We start from the raw sequence: 23,746 nt of genomic DNA, 5'->3' as shown, positions 1-23,746 counted from the left end.
GCCTCAGCTCCGCAAGTCAAGGGATTCCTTGTGCTTGGAAAAGCATTTCCAGCCTTAAATAAGCAGGAAAGCTGGAAAACGAGACCCTGAGAAGCTCTCACAGCCCAGGGGGGGAAGGAAACAGACCCAAAGTTTCGGTTTCACTGAAGAGGAAGATGTTTCGTCCTAGGTTTCGCTGCTGGGGTGATGGCATTGGAAAGGCGCATCCCTGCTAAAGCAACCAGAAAATCAAGCTGTTTGTCAGCCTGAAACACCAACTGACCCTTGGGTTCCAGGTCAAGCCAGGCCAGCTGCTCACAACAGGTTCTGTTATCCCATTTTCCTACACGCAGTGGAACCATCAGCTCCAGGAAAAGGAGGTTTTCTGCAGCAGAGCCCACTGTGCCCCAGCACCATCCTGCCCAGGTCACCCAGACCTGCTCTTCCTCCTCAATTCCCCCTCCTGGGCTTTTCCTTCCTCTTTCTCATGAAGCTTCAAGCCATGCTGTGCCCAGAGCCACCCATCTGGGGTGGGCAAACCCTGGGAGCACCACAACCACAGTGGGCCCTCAACCTCCATCTTCCTGCCTCAAAGCAGCAGCTCTGGTGCTCAGCCAGGTTAAAGCCTCGGCAGAAGGAAAGGAGGAGCCATGAAAAGCCACCAAAGCACTGCTCTGTAAGCAAGGAAGTGCAAGGCTTGAGCAAAGGAGCTTGACCCTGCTGCCCGCTGGGGAAATGGGGATCATTTTCCCCTGGAAAGCACTGGGTCAAGCAAAGTACCATCAAAATTCCCCTTATGGCAGGATTTGGCCTGTTCCTGGGGGAGCAGCTGTTTTCCCTCACCTCCTGCCGCATCCTCACCCCGGGAAGGGGTCATTCACACACCATAAATCCCTCTGCACTCAGAGCTTCCCTAATTAACAACATCCAGAGACGTTCAGGCAGCACCAACCCTGCTCCAGCACCACTGCAACCACCAGAAACAAGAAGGAACCCAATTAACTTCTTGGTGCCATTGAAGTCAAGGCTCTGGACAAGGGCCTGTAGGGCCAGGCCAAGGGGAATGGCTTTAACCTGCCTGAGGGGAGACTGAGATGAGCTCTTAGGCAGAAGCTCTTCCCTGTGAGGGTGCTGAGGCGCTGGCACAGGGTGCCCAGAGAAGCTGTGGCTGCCCCATCCCTGGCAGTGTTCAAGGCCAGGTTGGACACAGGGGCTTGGAGCAAGCTGCTCCAGTGGCAGGGGTTGGAGCTGGATGAATTTGGGTTATGGGAGGGGGGGTAGAGCTTGTCCCATCCTCCGGAGCCATGGTGGTGGCAGAGGAGGAGGCACAGAGCCTCCAGCCCCAGCTGAGGATGGGGAGCACTCAGAAAAGAGCTGGAATAACACAAAGCACGTTGCTGGGTTGGTGATCTCGTTTTCCCCTCTAATTGCTCGGCTGTTTTAACAGACAGACATTTCCTTGGCAGTTTTCAAGGGCTATAAATGTTTTATGTTCCTTTCCTCTGCGCTCAGACAGCAATTTCGACTGATGCAAGACCCGGAGCGGAGCAACTCGGTGCTGCCAGGGAGCAAAAGGACCAGGACACTGGCCTCAGGGGGAGGATCCAGCCCCTCATCCACATGGAAAGTCATCATCCTCCCCCATGGTGTCATCTCCTTCCCCCCCACTGCTAGAAGGGGATCCCACCACCCATGCAAGATAAGATGTCTTTCCACTGCAGACAACTATAGATAGTGCCTAAACCCTTTTAAGATATTTATAGCTGGAGGCAAACTGATTGCACTCACTGGTGGCAGCTGGAATTGCACCGGGAGAGGTGGGATCCAGCCCATGCCTGATGCAGGGGAGTGGGTGCTGGGTGAGCATCCAATCGGCCCCAAAACCACTGGTCCCTTGCACTGCTGTGGGAGAGATGATGCAGGATGCTCAACTGCTGGAGAGAGATTTAGAATCATTGAATCCCAGCCTGGTTTGGGTTGGAAGGGACCTTAAAGCTCCTCCAGCTCCAACCCCTGCCACGGGCAGGGACCCCTTCCACTAGAGCAGCTTGCTCCAAGCCCCTGTGTCCAGCCTGGCCTTGAGCACTGCCAGGGATGGGGCAGCCACAGCTTCTCTGGGCACCCTGTGCCAGCGCCTCAGCACCCTCCCAGGGAAGAGCTTCTGCCTAAGAGCTCATCTCAGTCTCCCCTCGGGCAGGTTGAAGCCATTCCCCTTGGCCTGTCCCTACCGCTCCTGGTGCAGGGTCCCTCTGTACCATCCAATCTGGAGCAAAGAGGACACAGAGCTGAGAGGCTCCCATCCAAACACCCAGGGGCTGAACCCAACCCGTTTCACCAACAGCATTTCCCATGGGAAGGGAAACTCGCCCCACGCTGCCCCTCACCTGCTCTGAGCATCCAAAGCGGAGCAGGAGGGAGGAAATGGCCCCTTCTCCCCAAAGCCTGGCCCCAGCCCCGCTCCTCTCACACTGCTGGGGGAGGGCCCAGCCTAATTGCTGGCAGCTTGTCCTGACTTTAATACAACCCATCAGGCTGAATGCTCCGGCTGGAGGGGGGAAAGGAAGGGACAGGGATGGGGATGTGGCCACCATTTCCTGAGCCAGGGATGCAAAACCCCACCGGCGTGAGGATGGGATGAGGGGCAGGCTGGGAGCATGGGGGCTTTGCCCCCTAATCCTGCCCCGTGGAAAGCAACTGATCCCCTCCTTGTCCCAGCATCGTGAAGCTGCCCGGCATGGATTCGGTCCTGCTTTTCCTGCAGGAGTTACAGCGTTGGGATGCACAGCCCTCGGGAATTGCTGCAGATGCATTCTTTGCTCCCACTGGAGCTGGCAAGAGAAACAGGGAATCTGGAGCTGGGTCACAAGGAAAAGCCCACATTTGGGTCGCTGGGACCCTCTCCTGTACCAGTGGGTGCTTTACAGCCAGGAGGGCTCCAGCCGCATCCTCAGCATCGCACCAGGCTGGTGGCACCAGCAGGAAAAAGCTCCTTGGAAAGAAACCAACACTCAACCGAGCCAGAAACACTCTTTGTACCAAACACTTGTCAGTCACAGGAGGACCCCATGGGGTTCATCTCCCCCAGTCCCTATCCTGCTGCTTTTAGCTCAGCACAAAACCCAAGTGCACAAAGGCTGGAAGGGAGCACCCTGAGGAGAAAGCCCCAAAAAGCCACTGTTTAGACCCAAACCCTCTCTCAGCTCTGGTGGGAGGGAGGCAGGACACAAAGCTATTGCTTCCTTCAGACCCTGCCTGTTGCCTTCTCTTTACAGCTGGTATAATTCCGATTTCCTCTCAGACTGGGGCTCATTTGAAGCTGGGCTGCTGCATGCAGAGCCTGGCCAGGCTGCTTCTTCCTCTTCTCCTCATACCAGTGGAAATCCCCACATTGCAGCCTGTTTGTGGGTCTTGTTTCGGCTGCTACAGACACAGCTTGAGGTTGGTTGTCTGCAAAGTGAGCCCAAACTCTGGTGAACAGAAACAACCCATCACAGGTGCTGGGAGCTGCATCCAGGCGGCTCCACTCACCAGAGCATCCCAGCCCAGGGCAGCTCCAGCATCTCCAGTGGGTACCCAGGGAGCCCAGTGGGATGATGATGCCCCGCAGCCACTAAACCCAGCACAGGACCCTGTTTCATCCCAGCTCATTCCACTTGATGCCTCTGATGCCCAGGTCCTCATTCAACACCCTGATTAGCAAATACATATCAGCACACTCCCTAATTAACAGCAGGCTAATTAACACCAGGCTCTCCCTTGCTCTAGTGGAAGGTGTCCCTGCCCATGGCGGGGGCTTAGGACTGGCTGAGCTTTATGGTCCTTCCCAACCCAAACCAGGCTGGGATTCTGTGATTTATCCTGGAGGAGATGGGCCCAAAGGGAGCCGTGATGCCAGCTGAGGACCAAAGCACCCCAAAGCCATGGATGGGGACACGCAGATGCGTCCCAGCACCTCCTAAAAAGGGAAACTCTCAATTGGAGCAGCTCCCAACCAGAGCTGCATTAAAACCATCCCAAATCATCAACAAATACCTGGCAGCTCCGGGTTTTTCCACTGGGCCAGAGCCAGGGCTTGGGGAGGTTGAAGTGCCCGTCCCTTCCTCCTCCCCATGCTCTCCAGAAGCACCTCCTCCTGTGACACTCAGCTCTGGCTCTTAAACACTGTCACCGATAGGAGGAGATTCCCAGGACACCCTCACCTCGCATGGAGCAAACACACATGGAATCATGCATGGAGAAGGAGCAGTAAAGGCTGCATGATGCTACTTGACAAAACTGGGAGGCAAAATGCATTATTCCAGCTTCCTCTGATTCATCTTCATGCAGAGGTTTCCCAGTGGCAGCACTGGACACGACAGACATCCCCAGGACAGAAAACACCTGGAAAAGTTATTAGGAGCCCACTGGACCCAAAATTGCCTTAAATGAACTGGAAATGGTGGACTTGACACCTAGGCTGGGGTAGTAAAGCCCTTTGCATGCTCTGTGCCAGCACCACTCGCTGCCTCTGCAGGGAAAACCGCTCTAGGGTGGGAGAGGAACACAGGAGCTTCTGTTCAGTTCCAGCTTCCCTTGCAGAAAATATGAACTAAATCAGATTTTTATCAAAAAAAAAAAAGAGCTCATTTTGGACCCAAACTCCCACTCCCCCCAAAACACAGCCCATGGATGGGCTTTGGACACCACTAACACGAGCATCACTTCCACAGCGTGCCAAGCCCGTGCTTGGGACCACACACCCTTGCTCAGCAGCTATTGAGCCTGACCAATGCAGCTCATGGAGCAGCTTCATTCCCCTCCTCCTCCTCCTCTGGAAAACAGCATTTTTTGGCAAATGAACTGTTTTGCCAACAATTGTGCTCCTGCGAGGGGACACTTCCCCCCAGCCCCAGCCTCTTCTGCCCCAATGGGCCCCACATGGAGGCTGCAGCCATGGGCACACGTGCCTGTCCCTATATAGAGTTGTTTTGCCCCCTTCTCGCTCCAGCAGCCCCTGTTTCGCCTCTGGCCGAGCCCAAGCAGCAGCCCTGAGGTTGTTGCTGTTATTTTTATCTTGAAATGAATAGTTTGAGCCACGGCCAAGCTGCTCCGAGGGAGGGAGATGCTTTGCATCACGGCCACAGAGATGTAAACACACGCCTGGGCAGGAGCAGAACAAACAGAGGCAGGCCCAAGGGAGCTGAAATCGCCTGTTCTGGGATGGAAAGGTGGAAAAGGGGGGGGTGAGGATCAAGAAGCATCACTCCCAGGGTAGGGAGAGCAGTGGTACCCATCACGGCTCACCCCCAGATCAATGCCATCCCCTCCCATCTGCTCAATACATCGCATGCGCTGCCCCAGAGGGGCTCAGTGCTGGTTTAGGCAGGACCAGAATGAACTTTTGGAGTCATTTTTAGCAAGAAGCCTTGGAAAAACCAGCTCTAAAGATGCCTTCACCTTCCCAGAGGAACCGGGAGCATCCCTGTATCACCTGCACCACACCAGGCTCCATCCCATTCCTTCCCAACTGCAACAAGGCCCAAACAAGCACGCTTTGGGGAGGGCAGATGCTGCAGCCAGGCTCAGCTCCTCTGCCTCCTGGATCTCCCCACATCCATCCCCCTGCCATGACTTCCAGCAGCTCCCATCCTGCCCCGCGGGGCTGGGCACAAAGAGGGGCCTTTGCCCTGTGCTTTGCTTGTGAAGGTCATGGAATGCTTTGCACAAGAAACCCGGCATAAATAAGTGAGTTAACTGGGAAGGATGCCACAAAAGCTCCCTGCTCCCTCCTTGCCACCTCTGCTTGTGAAAGGCCCAGGGAGGAGAAGGATCACTGGGTGCTTCCCAAGGGAATTATTGCCCCCATCTTAACGCATTGCATCAAGGGAACGTGGAAAAGCACAAAGTGAGGATGGAAAAGCACAAAGTGATGATGGAAAAGCTGGGAAATCCTCCCCATCAGCCGCTGCTCCTCCCTCCACGCACACGTGTTGTGTCTCCAGGGACATGGATGGGGAGGGACGAGCATCTTCCAGTGAGGCTGGGGTGGAAACCAGCAGCACGGCCCCTTTCTGCCCATGGGAGGCTCAATGGCATCGCCCGTTCCGCAGGATCAATCCTTCTGCAGCAGCTCCTGAGCCAAAGGAGCCTTGTGCAGGCGTTAACCAGAGCAGGGAGGGTGCTGAGGGCCACAGCTCCAGGGAAGGTACCCCCCGGCACACAGGGGATGCCAAGCCATGGGCTGAAGGGGGTTTTGCTCCCCATCTCCTGAGCGCCGAGGCTGGGTTTGCAGAGGTGCTGAGTGATGGGTTCACACATCAGGGAGCAGGAGCAAGGCAAAGAGCACACCCAGAGCCACACAGGGAGTGAGGATGCGCTCGGAGCTGGCATCCCTGCCTTGCTCCAAGCACCGGGAAGGCTCAGCGGAGTGAGGACCCCAGATCTAACACCCTGACCTAAAACTCCTCTAAAGCCTTCTGAAGGCTCGGGAAGGGAACGGCTCCCATCTCCCAGAGCACAGCCCTGCACTGGGAGGCCCCGTTTTGTACCCGGCTCACGTTGTGCCGGGACGGGCATTCCCCCGGCCTGGCTGCTGTATCCCAGGGCTGCCGCGCGTCTCCCGGATGCTCTTCCAAGGGGGAAAAGGAGCTTTAGGGACACTTGGGGATTTAACCTCCCCTTTACCCGCATCAGCGGCAAGAGGACCCTGCACCCTTTGAGATGCTCTGGGACCGCTCACTGCTTGCTTGTAAGGGGAAGGAGGTGGTGCTGGATGGGGAGAGCAGGGATGTGCCGACACACAGGGCTGGGTCATTACATCCAACCACGTCGGGAGCCAGGCTGAGTGCTGGCAAGCTCATTACACAGCACGTGATGCAACAGCAGCCCCCAAAGCACCAGGATGCTGAAACCTCAACTCCACCCCAAACCTCGGCGGCACCATGGGGCATCTGTGGGTCCCGCATTCCCCTTCATCCCAATGGATTGAGCCAAGGGTGGGTTTTGAGGGACTGCAAGGAGCAGGAGATGCCAGACCATATCCGCCCTCACCCCATGGAAAGAAACCCAGGACTGCATCAGAATCACCTCTCAGCTCCTTAACAAGAGGGGAAGGATGAGACTGGGCAAAGCCCCAGCAGGGACAGGGACAACAGGGATGTGAGCAGCCAGGAACCATGGACAGGTTACAGCTAATTCCCAGTAATTAAGGTGATGAGTTGATCCCTAATTAAGGTCACGGCTTGGCCAGCAGCCAGATCTAAGGCGACGTGTCCATGCCCAGCATCCCAAGGGATGCAGCCACTCCCCCAGCACCTCACCATAGCCCAGCGCATGGGCCTCTATCCAGGGTTAAAGCACATCAGCCCCCTGCACTTAATGAATAAGCACCGAATTAACATGGGCAGCGCTGCCTGCTCTGCCTGTGCTGGCCCCAAATGGATCCCGGACACCACTTGCCCACCAGCATCCCCACCAAGGCCCTGCATGAAGGAGGAGGAAGAGGAGGAGGAAGGAGTGACCCCGCTGGCCTGTGGGGTGGGGAGCAGCCGGCTCTCCCAGCTGCACAGAACACTGCCCGCTCTTGGATTCTCAGGTGTCTAATAACGGGTTGAGCTCACCCCCCCAACCCATGAGAACAACTGATGCAGGGGCTCCTCGCCACCAAGCTGCCTGCAGCCCCAAACAGGACCAGACCTCATCCTCTCAGAGTGGTCCACAGCTGGCTCCAAAGCGATGAGGCAGGAGATGGGGACAGCAGGGATGGGCAGGGCGAGCTCCTTGTTGTTGCCACACAAAACCGAGCCTACGTGTCCAGGACACTGTTGGGAAAATCCACTGCTAGGAGCGGGAGAGGCGGCTCCTGTCCCACGGAACACCCAAGGGTTAAAGGGAACCATTCCCGTGGGACCAATCCCAGCTTCCCCAAACCAAGGCCAAGAGGGATCGCAGCCACCAGAGATGAAAGGGAAGCGCTGAGTTCCCGGAGGCTCGTTCCCAAACACTCCAGCAATCCCGGTCCCTGCGCCGAGGCCGGGAACACAGTGTCCAGTCCCTGCAGTGCAAAGAGCGATCCTCCGGGTGCTGCTCCAGAGAAGGGCTCCCTGGCAGGACCAGGGTGTGCGTTACCCAGGTACAGCTGCTCCAGGGGGTCCTCAAATCCATCCCCTATCCCGTTTGGGCATTCCCATAACACAGAAGCCAGCTGGGATGCACCAGATCGGTGCCAAGTCGCTGCTTCCCACCCAGGTGGCCGCAGGGAGAAGCCAAAACTGTGTCCAATGAGACCAAGTGATCTAAAAGCTCCAGTGAAGAGGAGGGGAGAGGCCTCGGTCCCCTCCGGATGAGGATGCCCAATGTCCCAGCATCCCTCCTGGGAGAAAGCAGCCTCTCCTCTCCCTCAGGTCGCTGTGGTCCTCAGGAGCATCCCACCACCTCGCACCCTGGCATTTAACAAGCCCATAACCTTTCCTGCCTAATAATCCTGAACAAGTGCCTCTGACTGTGGCACCATCCACCAACCAGCAGCTAGAATTCCTCAAATAGGGAAGGGGGGAAACAGGGGGAGCGAGCATCGACACAGCCCACCGATGCCCACCATGGGTGCTGGGGACACCGGCACAGCCCCACTCATCTCTCACCCAGGGATGCGGGATAGCTGCCAACAGAGTTGGTGCTTCCCTGGATCGATAGTAAGGAGGAACATTGGAATACTGGGCTGCATAAACCACCCTGTGTGAGCGGCATTAGCGGGAGCCCCGGTATCCACCACTGCTCAGGCGAGTGATTCACACACCTCATGTTCCACAGCACCTCAGCAGCACCCTCAGAAGCACCGAAGCTGCATCTGCCTCTTTGGGAAGGGACTTCGGCTGCCGGGAAAGCCGGGATCACCCCGCAGGTACCAACCCATAGCACCCCCAAACCAGACCTCCAGGAGGGCGAGGAAGAGCTTTGGGTCATTGGGTGCAGCAGGTCACTGGTGAGCAGCCAGGCCCTGGGGTCTTCTCCTCCTCTTGAAGAGCAGAGGAGGGGGCAGGCGGCCTCTCCCCACCCCGAGCTCTCCCATTCCCTTCTGGTTGCATGGTGAAGGCATCATCTTTTCCTCCTCCTATGGGATCCTTCTCATAGAGCATCACCCAAGCACCCTGAAAAGCCACCCTGGGTACCACAAAGGCTTCTGTGAAGAGCGAGGGCAGGCAGGGTGCAGGCAGGGTGCAGGCAGGGTGCAGGCAGGGTGCAGGCAGGGTGCAGGCAGGGCGCTCCCATGGAGGGTTTCCCCATTGTGCCTGCAATGGGGAGCAACAGTTTTGGAAGCGCCACGGGAAGCTGCAGACGTTTTCCTCCTGGAGACACGGGAATCCTCATCCGTGAGCAGGGCAGGGAAAACCGGGAAGAGCCCGGGCAGAGAGGAGCAGCAAACGCTGCGTGGGCAAAGGGAGCCGCAGCAGGGCTGGCGCCGACCCCTGCCCATCCCGACAGGGGCTGGAGCTGGGAGGGAGATTCCCAAAGGCAGGAATTGGGGAGGGGAGGGGGGGCGTGGTGGAAGCGCCCTTCCCAAGTTTCTTGTTCAGGAGCGGGATGTTCCCTCTCTCCCAAAGCGCATCCCTACGACCTTCACATGGACCCCGCCTGCCCCTTGCGCCCCTGCCCCACTGCTGGGGGGGGGGGGGGGGAATTGGGGAGGTCTCAGGGAAGGGGATGGGGGGGGGAAGCGGTTTTGGGGGTGCTCTGCGGGCAGCAGCGTGCGGGGCGGGGGGGTCCTGAGCCCCCCTCGGGCACACAACGGTGGCGGCTCCGGGATCTCCCCCCCACCCTTCCTCCAGCGCCGGGTGCGGGTCCCAGCTCCATCCCCGCACGTTGCCGCTGCCGGACCCCGCCGGCTCCACGCACGTCGCCGATACCGGTGGCGGCACCACGGGCCGGCCCCAGCACCAGCGCCCAGCCCCGCTCCCGCCCCACGGTGCCCGCTGCCGATACCGGTCCCACCGCCCCTAACCCGGTACCGATCCCTTCAGCCGCCCCCCCCCCCACGGTGCCTGTGCGAGCCGCATCCCTCCTCCCGCTACCGGTACCTCCATACCCCCTTCCGGGGCGAGCCCCCCGCACGGCACCGCTGCCGATCCCCCCCCTCCAACCCCGCTTCCCCCGGTACCGGTTGCAGCGCGATCGCGTTGCGGTGCCCGGTGCCGCTTCACCGCCGATCCCACCCTGCCCGGTGCCGGTGCCCCCCGCACTCACCCTGGCGGCGCGGGGGCTCAGCACCACCAGCACCAGCAGCAGCAGCACCGCGGGGCTCCGCAGGCCCCGGGGCGCCGGCGGCGGCTCCTCCGCGGGCATCTTCGAGCCGCAAGGACGCTGCCGGCGGCTGCAGCGGCGGGAGCGGCGGGGGGCGGGGACGAGCCTTTGTTGCCGCCGCCCGCGGGAGGCGGGGGGGTTGAAGGGGGGGGGGGGGGGGGTGGGGGGGTTGCGGGACGCGCCGCCTCCCCCCCGCCACCCCCACCCGAAGCAGGAAGCGCCGGGACTGGAAGCAAATGGGGGGGGGGGGGGAGCTCGGGCAGATGGGGGGGGCTCGGGGGTGAATGGCAATGGGGGGGGGCTCAGGGATAGGAGTGGATGGGGGACACCCTGGGGGCAGAGAGGGACGGATTGGGGGAGCCGGGAGGAAATAGGAGAAGGAGTGGATGGGGGGAGCCTGGGGTGGATGGGATGTACGGAGTGGAGGGGACTGGGGCAGACTGGAGGGGGCTGGGGTAGATGGGGGGCTCGGGGGTGAATGGCAATGGGGGGGGGGTCAGGGATAGGAGTGGATGGGGGACACCCGGGGGGCAGGGAGGGACGGACTGGGGGAGCCAGAAGGAGATAGGAGAAGGAGTGGATGGGGGGAGCCTGGGGTGGATGGGATGCACCGGGTGGAGGGGACTGGGGCAGACTGGAGGGGGCTGGGGTAGATGGGGGGGCTCGGGGGTGAATGGCAATGGGGGGGGTTAGGGATAGGAGTGGATGGGGGACACCCTGGTGGCAGAGAGGGGAGGACTGGGGGAGCCAGGAGGAGATAGGAGAAGGAGTGGATGGGGGGAGCCTGGGGTGGATGGGATGCACCGGGTGAAGGGGACTGGGGCAGACTGGAGGGAGCTGGGGTAGAGGGGGGGGTCCAGGGGTAGATGGGGTGGTGCTGAGGCAACGAGGGGACTCAGGGGCAGTTGGAGGGCTCAGGAGTAAGTGTTGAGGAGTCTGGGGTACATAAAACGGGGGATCTAGGGAGTATTGGGGGACCCAGTGTTAGGTGGGATGCACTGGGGGAAGTAAAAGAGGGGACTGGGTCAGGCTGGTGGGGTCCAGAGGTAGATGGGGTGATGCTGAGGCAATGGGGGGGATGCGGGAGGATTTGGGGGGCTCAACAGGCAGATGGGGGTATGGGGGGCATCACCCCAGGGCAGATGGAGAGGAACCCTCTGGGATGCAGCTCCGTGATGGGACCCCCCCTGCCCTGCTCCATGGCCCCTCGGTCACTCCTCGCTGGGGCTAGAGTCACCCCTGGGGTACCACAAATACCCAGGGACCCCCTGCCTCCATTTCCCCTTCCAGAACTAGGCGGAAAGCAGTGGGATCAGAGCGAGGGACAGTGACTTCCATGGGGTGACCCTGGGGTGATGGTGGCCTTCAGCAACCCCGATGGGTCCAGGAGTGAGCTGGGAGCAGGCGGGATGGGATGGGATCGAGTCGCTTCTCACCATGGAATTGCTCCTGAGGGCGGTCACGCACTCGCTGTGAAAGCCTAAAACTGCACTGGGATTGTCCTAAACCCCCTCATCTGAATGGAAAATATACCCCGGGGGGGAGCAGGGCCCCACAGGGCCCGGTTAGGAGGGGACATCAGCCGAATGCCCTGTGAGGGTGCTGCGGAGCTCCAGAGAAGCTGTGGCTGCCCCATCCCTGGCAGTGTTCAAGGCCAGGTTGGACACAGGGGCTTGGAGCAAGCTGCTCTAGTGGAAGGGGTCCCTGCCCGTGGCAGGGGTTGGAGCTGGAGGAGCTTTAAGGTCCCTGCCAACCCAAACCAGGCTGGGATTCGATGAGATTCAGCTAAAACCGGAGCCCTTGGATGGGGAGCACCCGGACACGAGCATCCTCCTGCTCCCTGCTTGCTGGGAAACTCCGAGCAGCCTCCCCTTTGGGGGGGCCCTGCCTCGGGGGCCCCACCCGAGCCGTTTCTCTCCATTTTAATTGGGCTGTAATTAGCAGGAGCCAAATTAACAATCATTAAATGCCCCAGTGCATCAATAGCATCAGCGGGAAGCGGGGGGAGAGGCTTTGGGGGTGCAGAAAGGCAGCGGGGCGGGCGGGGAGCGGGTGCTGAGGGTCCCCGTTGCCGATGCTGTTGCCGTTGCCGGGGCTGCACCGCCCCGCCGTGGCCGCGGCCACCGCTGCAGGGTCCGGATGGAGCCCGCAGGATGGAGCCCGGAGCCCTGCGGGTCCCCACCACTGGCACCCGAGGCCAGGCGTGGGCAATGGGGGGGCCCTGGACACGAGAATCGGGGTTCAGGGGGGTTGTTACCACCGGGTCGGTTCCACGCCATGCTGGGAGAGGGGGATCCGGTTCTGTCAGGCCAGGGTGGGTGTGATGGGTCCTGGATGAGGCGATGGATCCGGGGTGTCAGGAGGGACCCCGGCTGATGGGAAGGACCTTCCAACCCAGGGCAAAGGGCTCAAAGCCCAGGTGAGCTCCTCTCTGCAGCGAATAATGGGTGAGGAAGGTGAGGACCCACTGCTAGAGGCTGCTTTCTCCCCACATCCCCGGGCCTGGGCAATGGCACAGGGATGAAAACAGAGCTGGGGCTGAGCCAAGACAGGGAATGAGGGCACAAAGGGACATAGTGCGGGCAGCGGGTGAGGGCAGCCCCAAACCCAACACCGCTCCTGGGCACGGAACAAAGTCCTCAGGAACACGAGCCTTCCATGACCCAGGAACCATCACTGGGTGCTGCTGGAGCATCCCCTCCATGCCTGCCCGGAGCAGCTCCCTGCTCCCCATACCCTGAAGGTGAAGCAGAGGATGAGGAACAGCTCCGCAGGGCCCGGACCCAGAGCAGCAACTCAGAGCACACCACAAGCAGACGAGAGGTAGCAGAGGATCCTTTCCCTACCCTGCTCTTTGCTGCACTCAAAGCAGCCAAGAGCTGGCTGCTCATCTCCAGCTTAGAGGATGGAGGCTGTAGGAGCTACAGGTTCGTACAGGCCCAGAGGAGAGACTTGCCCAAAGCACTGGGGATGCAAACAGCCAAAACAGGATCATGGGATGGGTTGAAGGGAACTTAAAGCTCATCCGGTTCCAACCACAGGCAGGGACCCCTTCCATTAGAGCAGCTTGCTCCAAGCCCCTGTGTCCAACCTGGCCTTGAGCACTGCCAGGGATGGGGCAGCCACAGCTTCTCTGGGCACCCTGTGCCAGCGCCTCAGCACCCTCACAGGGAAGAGCTTCTGCCTGAGAGTGCAGAATCCCAGAGGCTCAGGGAGGAGGCACGGCCATGGGGTCACTTTGCTCTTCATTCCCAACACGCACCCGGCGCTGAGGGCGGCTGCCATGGGGATGGCTGCTCCTCAAACCGGGAACAGACCCAGGGATGTTGACGCTGGAGCCGTCGGAAGCAGGCACGGAGCCAGATTCCAAAGTTCTGTATTTTTCAAAATAAAGATCACACGTTGTTTAGAGACAATCTACACAAGAGTTACAAAAAATAGGCGCCCAGGCATAAGCATACACAGGTTTGTTAATTATACACATATGGTTACAAGTGTGCTTGCAAAAAAGTTTCATTGGAAATATACACAAGGCTCTGTAAATGTACACCGTGTAGTGTTACAAGTCTATATTCAAACAAGGAAAATTGACAGTATGTTACATTCACTTACAAGTAGACAAAATGCAAAATACAGTTCATCTTCTGTACAAAAAGGGGAGGTGATTCACACTTTACAAGGTGAAAAGGGGCTCTGATTGTAAGGAAAAAAACAGGGGGAGCCGGAACTTCTGCACTTCTTGTTTCTTACTGTCACAAAAAGAAGCAAAAACCATTACTTTGTAAGAGTCAAAAAAACCACTATTTGGAACTGAATCAGAGGGGGGGGGTGTAGAACATTTAGAAAGGGTCGCTACTGTCCAACGAGGTGACAAAGAAAACCAAGCATCTCTTGTTACTCTTTTTGCTTGTCCACATGAACTAGGCTGTATAAAGAGAACATTTCCTTCCAAAGAAAAAAAAATTTACTTCTGGTTGAAATTACAATTTACAATATACAACACTATATGCTACGACCATAAAAGGTGTGAATATACACTGAAATGCACAGGTTTGGCTAATTCTCTTTTTGTTTTCTTGTTTTCTTACCAAAAAACGGGTTCGATGTCGAGTCAAACTTCTCCACATTTACATTACAGAGGTTTACAAATGTACAATTGTACAGTCAGAAGTATGTTCCACTACTAGGGTACATTATAGATACAGATCAGACATCAAAACAAGAAAATACTACAAATTTTTATATATGTAAAGTCTACACCAAGTATACACTATATATTTATAGAAGCAAGACCAAAGCTGAGTTGGATTTTGTTTTCCTCATGCTAAGTAATCAAATGGTGTCTCTCACCGTTAACAGGACCAGGTACACCCGCCCTTGCGTTAAAACCTGGTGGGGCGCGCATCGCCTTGTCCCCCCGGCCACCAGCTAAACTCCCCTCCTTCGGCATGTTCTACTCCACAAAAGAAGAGGAAAAAACCAACCAAAAATAACAACAACAACAACAAAAAAAAAAAAAGCAATTAAAAAGTTTCAAAAACTTCATTCTTTGTTTAAAACTGCAGCGAGTTGATTTCTTTCCACGCGTTTATCAACAGCGTCCAAGGCGCCCTTGGACTAAGATTCAACCTTTTCTATGTCGGCTCAAGTTTGGACTAAAAAGAGAAGGAAACCAACCCAAGAGGGATTTGCTCGAGGGCAGGTCAATTAAAACCTGGGGTTTTGTTTCTTTTTTCTCTTGTTTTTCTTCAAACCAACCACCCTGAAAGTTTCCACAATTGGAATATAGATACAACAGTGAACAAAAACGTGGCCTTCCATGTACATTGGATCCCTATGTACAAGTATTCTATACACCGGTAAAACAGCAGGGCAATTAGTTAATTAAAAAAAATAATTAGTACATGTTATGCATAATAAAATTAAAGAAATTTACAAAGGCTTTTCATTTTTTTTTTGTGTTTTTTTTTTCTTCTCTGGTTTTTTGTTGTGTTTTTTTTTTGCTTGTAGCAACCATTTTAAACCTTTTCTGCCTGTGGACTGGAATCGTGGTGGTTGCTGGCTGGCGGGGCCCAGGGTGCTGCTCCCCGATGCGCCACCTCAGATGATGCCATTTGGGGGACCACAAATAGGCCCCAGGTCCACCCCGTTCTTCATGTAGTATTTCTCCAGCTTGGCCAGGATGTGTTTGCCATAGGTGTACTTGCGCAGGGTGGCGATGTGAGGCCGGATCTGGGAGGTAAAAGAAGAGAGAGTGAAGCTTAAAGGACCTGAATTACGGTCATGGCAATCCTGGGTGAGCTCCGGGTGCTGCCTGCTCAGGAGAGCAACAGAGCACAGTGCCTGCAATACTAACGTGCTGTTTGCTGTAATCACATTAATTAGCCATGGAATCCCAGCCTGGTTTGGGTTGGAAGGGACCTTAAAGCTCCTCCAGCTCCAACCCCTGCCACAGGCAGGGACACCTTCCATATAGCAGCTTGCTCCAAGCCCCTGTGTCCAACCTGGCCTCGAACACTGCCAGGGATGGGGCAGCCACAGCTTCTCTGGGCACCCTGTGCCAGCGCCTCAGCACCCTCACAGGGAAGAGCTTCTGCCTAAGAGCTCATCTCAGTCTCCCCTCGGGCAGGTTAAAGCCGTTCCCCTTGGCCTGGCCCTACAGGCCCTTGTCCAAAGCCCCTCTCCATGTTTCCTGTAGCCCCTTTAGGCACTGGAGCTGCTGACGCTCTCCTGGACAGTTTCAGAGGAACGAGACATCAGAGCAATTCATTTTCCTCACTAGATGAGAAATACCCCACACCACCAGCTGGTTCCCTCAGGAATACATGTACAGTGGAGTTTTCACTCTGCCCTGTGCCAGCCTCGCTTCACAGCTGCAGACGGGATGACGAGGAAACAGCCGGAACGAGATGCGCTCCTCGAGCAGCACAGCGCCATTACCTGCCTAAGCCAGGACCAAACAGAACACTCCCATGGGCAATCCCCACCAACTTCAGCCTATTTCACTGGGTCAGCTTCTAGCTGTTTAAATTCCTATTTCACTCTAAGGCTCCACCTTGGAAGTCAGAAATCGATGCTCCAGCCACTGCCACATCCCATTTCCAAGGTCTGACTGCTGCTCTGAGGTTAGGGAGAGGAAAGCTCCCCGGGTCAAATCATTCCTTCTTTGTTCCTCTTCATTTCTGAGACTTTTTTTAACTGTTAAAATGACTTTTAAGCTTTAAGAGATGTCTTTAACACCACCACAAACTCACAACCCAAAAGCAACAGCCGATGCGGGTTGGAACTGGATGAGCTTTAAGGTCCTTTCCAACCCAACCCAGGCTGGGATTCCATGGTACACTCACTTTTCCCAGGCTTCCGTTCAGCTCGTGGCTGAGCTCTTCACTTGCACTCAGTCCTATTTAGCTGTCATCCCACTTCTATTTCTGACAGCCACACTGATAATCTGATTAGCATTTTATTCAAAAGACTTTGCTTGACAGGGAAGCACATGTCAGTAAAGATCATCTCTATGTTACTCTTTTAATATACACACCTCTATATATAGAGCAGCAAAGCCACAGGTCATTCTTGTCATGTATTTCCATTACAATTTCTTTTGGACTAATACAGATTTTGGTTTCAAAGAACGACTCTGAATGATTCCTAAACTGAAGAATTAACCTCCCTGAAGATTGTTTTAGCTGCAAGTGCGGTGTTTATCCACTGATTAACTGCCTTGTGTAGGGAAAAATCAGCTCCCTCATGCAGATAATACCCACTTCTTTATACGGAAATCACTTGGTCTGTTTTCCTCAAGGATTCTTAAACACACTTGATTTCATCGGGATGTGAATACCTGACGCTTCTCACAGTTGTTGCTTTGATAAATACATAAATGTGGGTTTCCTGAGCCAGTATTAGTATTTCATTTCTAACAAGAGGTCTGGCTGTAGCTGCTATTCTGTACAGAGTAACACACCCAAACACATGTGACTGCAGAAAACCAGCTCAGTTCCACCACACGTCCAAAAGCCTGGGTTCCCCCATTTGTTACAAGCACAAAGACCCACAAACGTGACCCTTAAAAGCAGGAAAATGAAGCTATCACCTGATTTCGAGCACTTCTTGCCCCTGGGGCAGCAGGAGAACAGCCCTGGGAGGTAGGACCAGCAGCAATGCCTGTTTCAGTCCAAAATCTCTTCTTTTTTGACAAATATGAAGCCCTGAAACTGCCAGGCTTCAAACCTTGTAGCACTAAGCTAAACTGTGGATGTGTTCAAGGCCAGGTTGGACACAGGGGCTTGGAGCAAGCTGCTCTAGTGGAAGATGTCCCTGCCCATGGCAGGGGTTGGAGCTGGACCAGTCTGGGATTCTATGAAGTTTGTCATCAGAACCATATTCAAACCTGAGCAATAAGGATTTCATCAGGGGCTGCAGGCACAGCAGCGCAGTGTCACAGCTACCCAATCGCCCTAACAGGGCTGAAGGGCAAAGACAAGAAGGGAGAAGGCTTGTGCTGTGGGTGTGCAGAGGTCTGGCCCAGCTGCACCGAGCTGCTCTCATCCACAAACACTGTCCTCAGTGAGGACGAGCGTGTTGCCATCACCAGACCTTTGGAGGCCCCTCGCCAGGCTCCAACAGCGCTGCTGCAGTGAATACTGATGGTTTTTAGCAGCATTTGCTAGTGTGGAAGTAGGTTACTAGGTCAGCAGAGATTGCTAGAAGCAACCAGCTTGGTTTAAGTCCAAATGGCATCTCATTATTTCACATTTTCATCTTTCAGCTCCTACCCAAAGTGTATGGATCTTACATATCCAGCTTTGAAACAGCCGTCGTTAGGAAATGCTAATGGCAAAAAGCAATCCTGAGGAGCCCTCTACATCCTTCTCCATCGACGGCAGCTGCTTACCTTGTGCATGACAATCTTCCGCTGAGCTGGCTCTGCCACATCAATCATCTTCTGCACCACGTAGTTGGCGTACTGATCTTTCATCATGGTGTATAAGGCACTGTGAGGGCCGTCGTTCATAGTGCACACCTCATCGATCAACATGGCACGCTCCGTGCGGGAGGCGTGAGTGACACACTTCTCCACCACGTTGCTGTAACAACAGAAGAAGGACAATCTGTGGGCATGCAATGTCTCCACTGGGCTTCCCCTCCAACCCCAAGGAGATCTCTTCCTAATAGCAAGGGCAGACCATTTGGTGCTCCTCGCTACAAGAGAGTGATGCTAGAAGAGGTCCAGAGAAGGACATCGCAGCTGGTGCAGGGCCTGGAGCACAAGTGTGATGGGGGACGGCTGAGGGACCTGGGGGATTCAGTCTGGAGAAGAGAAGGCTCAGGGGGAACCTGATGGCTCCCTACAACTGCCTGACAGGAGGATGGAGCCAGGAGGGGCTGGGATCTGCTCCCAAGGAACAAGGGATGGGACAAGAGGAAACGGCCTCAAGCTGCACCAGGGCAGGTTTAGATGGAGCTGAGGAACAATTCCTGCCCCAGAGGGTGCTCAGGCATTGGAACAGGCTGCCCAGGGCAGGGCTGCAGTCACCGTCCCTGCAAGTGTTCACACCCCGTGGAGACGAGGCCTCATGCCAGTGGTGGCCTTGGCAGTGCTGGGAATAGTCGGACTGGATGAGTTTAAAGGTCTTTTCCAACCTGGCTGATTCTATGTGCTGGCACAGGAGTTCAGCAACATGGAATAGAAAAGCTTGGGATCCAAGTGGGAATTCAGATAAAGGACTGGTTTAGGTTTTATTTCACTCCAATTTGTACAGCTCTAAGTGATGCTATGTTTGAGATCAGCGTCTGTTCTCAACACACCCATCAGAGCAGCGTATGAGTTGTTCTTTGTTTCGTTTTCTCAGTGCTGGACCTCGACAGGAACAGAGTCCCAAGGTCAGAACAACTGGGAAATGCTTATTCAGGAACTTAAGATCTTAGCAAAGGCAGAGAACTCCCAAAATTCCTTAATATATTAGATGACTGGCCTCTGCTCTCCCAGGAGCCAGGTTAAATAGGATACATGAAAGGGGATGAGGAGTTTTCTAGTCTTATCTTCCACATCCCTGGAATCACAAAATCACCAAGTGGTTTGCCTCAGCTAGTGCTCAGCTCAGGGGAGACCTTACACTAGGTTAATGCTTCATGTGGAAAGAAGTTTAGGAATTAAAAGAGCAAGGCAAGTCAGGAAGACAGGAATCTGAATAACAAAATTAAGAGAGCTCTCTTCTAATTCTTAATGTTACACTTCCCTTGTGTCTGCAAGTATTAAAGCTCTATTTCACTAACCATAAATGCTGAGCCTTTGAGGAGCTCAGCCTTCATGTTCCAAAGGCCAGAAACACACACAAAAGGAATTTACAAACATGGGAAGGACACCTTTGCCTTGACATCCACTAAGGTGGATTTTGCTTCTCCCCACGTGTAGCTCTGTAGTATCTGGACCAACAATCCCAGACTGCTGCAGCTTCCCTAAGAGGGCATCACATTGCATATGTCTCCAAAGGGACTGCAAGACTTGGCAAGTAAAAAGCCCAGCTTCTTCCATGAAAAGTAAGATGAAAAGAGGATTGAGGCTCCGTGGATTTCCCGAATTCCCATGCGGCTTGACCCAGCATCCCAGGAGCAGTGAAATGCTCTGATGGCATGTTACTAACCAAGGGATAGTGACCACTTCAAAACCACCAAACCAAAATGAAGCCAACACACAGCAAAAGTCATGGTCACGTTCCAGGACTGGATTAGAGCTGCTCCTCCACATCTCCATCCTCCTTCATGACCAGGAAAACTTACCTCACCGGTCACTCATCCCGCTTTATAAGCGGTTATAAATAGCATTCTGTTGTTAAGCAAAAAGCTCTTTTCACCTCCTTTCACCTCCTTGCACCCCACCCCTAACTCTTGGGCAACTCCAGCATGTGTCCATGCTCCCACAGGGTGTGGAGACTTTAAGGAACAAATTCATACCTAGCAAATTTATGTTGACTCAACACCAGCACGTTGCCTCTAATTTCTGCTACAATCTTGCTCTTATCCTCGGGCCGACCATGTTCTAGTACATGCTGGATAACATAGTTCCCATACTGATCCTGTTTGAGAGACAGCAGAAGTGTGTGACAAAACGTGGACAGGAACCATTAATATCAAACTAGTTCCCACTGTGCATTAAGACTTACAAGCTTGAACTAAACACTACTTAAAGTATCTACTGTACAAAACACGTCAATACTTTCTACTTCTACGGCAATGTGCATGCTAGAGCTTCAGCAGGGGGTAAAATGCTACATCTGTGTACAAATTACAGCACGAAATGTCAATACTCTGCTTATTGCAAGTTTCTTTGCTTTCTCCAGGCTCAGACACACCAAATCACACGTCCTTGGAGGGCTGTGCCATGGTTCTAGCTATGGGGACTGCTCTCATGCACGTTCACATTGTGAATGTGTGTGTATTCAGGTCACAAAGTGTTTTCCCAGTTGGCAGTACCAGAGGCATGACCTGATGCTTCCCCTCCACGCCCAACCTCTTCCCATTTTCCATCTGCTAAATACACAGGTTTCCATGTGCTAAATACACAGGTTTCCATGTGCTAAATACACAGGCTGCATACGGGACGGGCTCATTTGCTGTTATACCCACTGTGCCCCAATACCTGGATCTGTGCAAAACAGGTCCTCAGGAAGAGGAAAGGCAGACAGGAAGGGGGTCTGCATAGAACCAACATACCTTAAGAGCCCAAACTACTTTGCACTTTCTTCTCTTACTCCTCTTTGATCTTACCTGCATGGTGATGCCTGGAGTGAAGCATTAGGACATGCACCCACTCAATACTTAAGCTCCTTTTCAATAAGGGAAGTTAACTACAACTTTGATACCTGATGGATTATTTGCACATAGCCAAAACAATTAACAATGATTATCTGTCTCTTCCTTCCCATTCCTCCTCAGGGACAGCATCCCTGTGTTCCCACCAGTGTGTCCAGCACCAGTCCCAAAACAGGCTGCCAGGGAGCTTTCCTAATACAAAGCAGTACCTGAGAAACACCTCACAGCACCTGCATTCCCCTTTCCCACACTGACCTGAACAAGCTGCTCGGTGTGTTGGTGAAGTTCCTCCAGGATGGGAAGGGTCTGCTCAGGAAGACAGTGCTCGAGGATCCTCTGGATCACACGGCAGCCATATGGATGTGTCGACAAGGCAAAAACCTGCGTGCGACAAGGACAGGCAAGCACAGGCAGCAAGGCTGCTGTTAGTCTTTGGGAATCCTAGAAACCTGGTGGAATTAAGTGAACACATGGCAGGTTTTCCCAGGAACGGGAAGTAATGACAGTTTGCAGCTCTGGAGAGCATGAACTGGAAGCATCTGAGCCCCACTGCCACAGGGCTACCTGGTGATCACATCCCTACCTGTGCTGCAGCTTGCCCTTTCATCAAAGAGGGAAACAAGTGCTAAAGCCTCTTTATTAATACAAAGACCACCAGGATAACCAGGCCTTATTAAACACTGCTTCAGAAGAATAAACCCAGCACACCTGGCCAGCGACCTAGCTGAAGCTACATAAGAAATGGCCTGACCCACACAAGTTAAAAGATGCTCAGCAAAGGATTCCCCTCAACTCTGTGGATTTGTTTAAAAGCCTTAACTGTGCTTAGAGAAGAGACAACAAAGAGCCCTCGTTCTCATTTCTAACGGATTACCAAAGCTGTTGCTAAGAACATGACACATTTTATTACTGCTGCACAAAGTCCCACTTGGCTGCTTAAAATGACCGAAAGCAGCAAATCCAAGCACTGAAGTAAATTGACATTCTACACATTTTTAATAACTATTGAGTAAACTGTGCAAGAAAACAGGACTTGAAGTGCAATTAAACTGCAGGAAGAGTATTGAGGTGATGGCTTTAACCTCCCATATGCAAGTTCAGCTGAAACTGGGACAACTGGTCAAGGAAGCACCAGTGCCACCAGCCAAGCTCCCAGAGGTATTTTGGCTTTGCCCAGTTCCCTAGTGGAAGGTGCAAAGCTAAACTCTTAACCAGCAAATCTGCTGAGCAAGTTTCCAGCTGGAACCCTGCTTGTTCTGACACAGCCAAGCAAGTCCCCACTTTCCCTGCTGTTTCAGCAGCAGCCAAGTGAATAAAGCTGGTTCCTGCTATAATAACCCCAGGCTATCTTCACATCCCAGTGGCAAAACCCTCAATACTTCAAAATGCTCCTCCAAAGCTGAAGCTGCAAACACCCAAACCAGTGCTTTTGTAATGGAAGAGAAGCTGACTACGGGCAGAATAAAGCCAGCTGCACAACTAAGAGCCAGGACACCAATTCAGGAGAGGATACAAGAAAAAACACGAAAACGAAGTGCAAGAAACTGCCCTTTCTAGATGCAATTCCTGTTTCTCCTCTCAGCACAGACCCTTGGGAAGCAGCAGCCCTCTAAGGCATCCTCACAGCCAGGGATCATACTGGGAGTTTGCTATACCCATCACTAAACCCTCCTCACCACCTTCACTATGAAGATAGATTAGCAAGAGATTTGCTTTCCCCTCCATCAGCCAGAAATACCTGATTTTCCAAGCAAACAGGGTTTTGCAAGGATGCTTTCCTGTGATCTACCTGCACAAAAATGGTAACAGAGACACGACCAAGAGACTTCAGGTTCCCTAATGCTGCTGCATTACCCTTTCGACAGATACCTGCTGAAATGCATTATGGTTGAACAAGCTACATCCACTCTCACGCTATTCAAAGCAACACATAGGAATAAAAAGATGAGAGGCCAAGGCCTTACCTGTCCCTTAAAGGCATCGATGATGAACTGCAGGGACTGAGGCTGCACACACTCAATACACTTCTGCACCACGTGATTACCGTTCTGGTCCTTCACACACTTGAGGACGTGGCCATCCAGCTCCCGAACCATCTCGTTCTATTGGGGACACAAAGACAAACAGAAAGCACCAGCAGGGCTCACGGCTGAGAAATGCACAGTTTGCACTGCTGAATGGGGCCATGAATATGAACGGGATGAAGGATGCACCACGGACTTTCACCTGGAAGTTCTCCAGGTGTTGAGGTGAAGCTCACTGTGCTCCAGAAACCAAGACTATGATGAATGGAAGATAAAGCCCTTCTTTCATTAAACATGAGTGTCCTCTTACGAGCATCCACATCTTGTGATCCACAATGATACTGTTCATCCCCCATTCCCTCCTCTGCTCCGCTCCAGGAGAAAGAACTCACAAATGTCCAAACTTCATGAACTTGTGTGTCAGCTTCATGTGTGATTACAATGGGGTAAGAACTTGCTAGTATTTTACACAGCAAGTTAGTGCTGCGAGTTAATGAAGGCATGTGCAGATGAAGTTTAGGTGTGACCAATGGACCCCACGTGCAGGCCAAAACCTTCACCATCAGAAAACAGAGAATGACAGCTTTGGGTACCCCAAAAGCAGCTGAGTTCAGGTTTGCAGCTGGCACAAACCCAGGAGCAGAGAGGCCTCAAAA

The 23,746-nt window shown here is 54.1% G+C and overlaps 1 protein-coding gene across 7 annotated transcripts in view; it reads right to left on the bottom strand.

Moving 5' to 3' along the window:
• Window positions 1-13,614: 13,614 nt before the first annotated feature.
• The window catches only part of PUM1 (pumilio RNA binding family member 1), a 63,470-nt gene continuing 53,338 nt past the window's right edge, over window positions 13,615-23,746 (bottom strand). For all 7 annotated transcript variants that reach the window (XM_062611413.1, XM_062611409.1, XM_062611410.1 and 4 more), the window contains 5 exons: window positions 23,031-23,168; window positions 21,322-21,447; window positions 20,209-20,330; window positions 18,149-18,341; window positions 13,615-15,486 (listed from right to left, as the gene is read on the bottom strand). In XM_062611413.1, the coding sequence (XP_062467397.1) occupies window positions 15,355-15,486; window positions 18,149-18,341; window positions 20,209-20,330; window positions 21,322-21,447; window positions 23,031-23,168 (711 nt within the window). In that variant the 3' untranslated portion in view covers window positions 13,615-15,354. The remainder of the gene's footprint in view (window positions 15,487-18,148; window positions 18,342-20,208; window positions 20,331-21,321; window positions 21,448-23,030; window positions 23,169-23,746) is intronic.

The sequence above is a fragment of the Pezoporus occidentalis genome, unplaced genomic scaffold (genome assembly GCF_034315485.1).
Source record: "Pezoporus occidentalis ecotype Australia unplaced genomic scaffold, CSIRO_AGI_Poc_V1 ctg153, whole genome shotgun sequence".
NCBI classification, from domain to species: domain Eukaryota; kingdom Metazoa; phylum Chordata; class Aves; order Psittaciformes; family Psittacidae; genus Pezoporus; species Pezoporus occidentalis.
The sequence above is the reverse complement of the archived record's forward strand: the minus strand, read 5'-3'. Positions and strand labels throughout refer to the sequence as shown.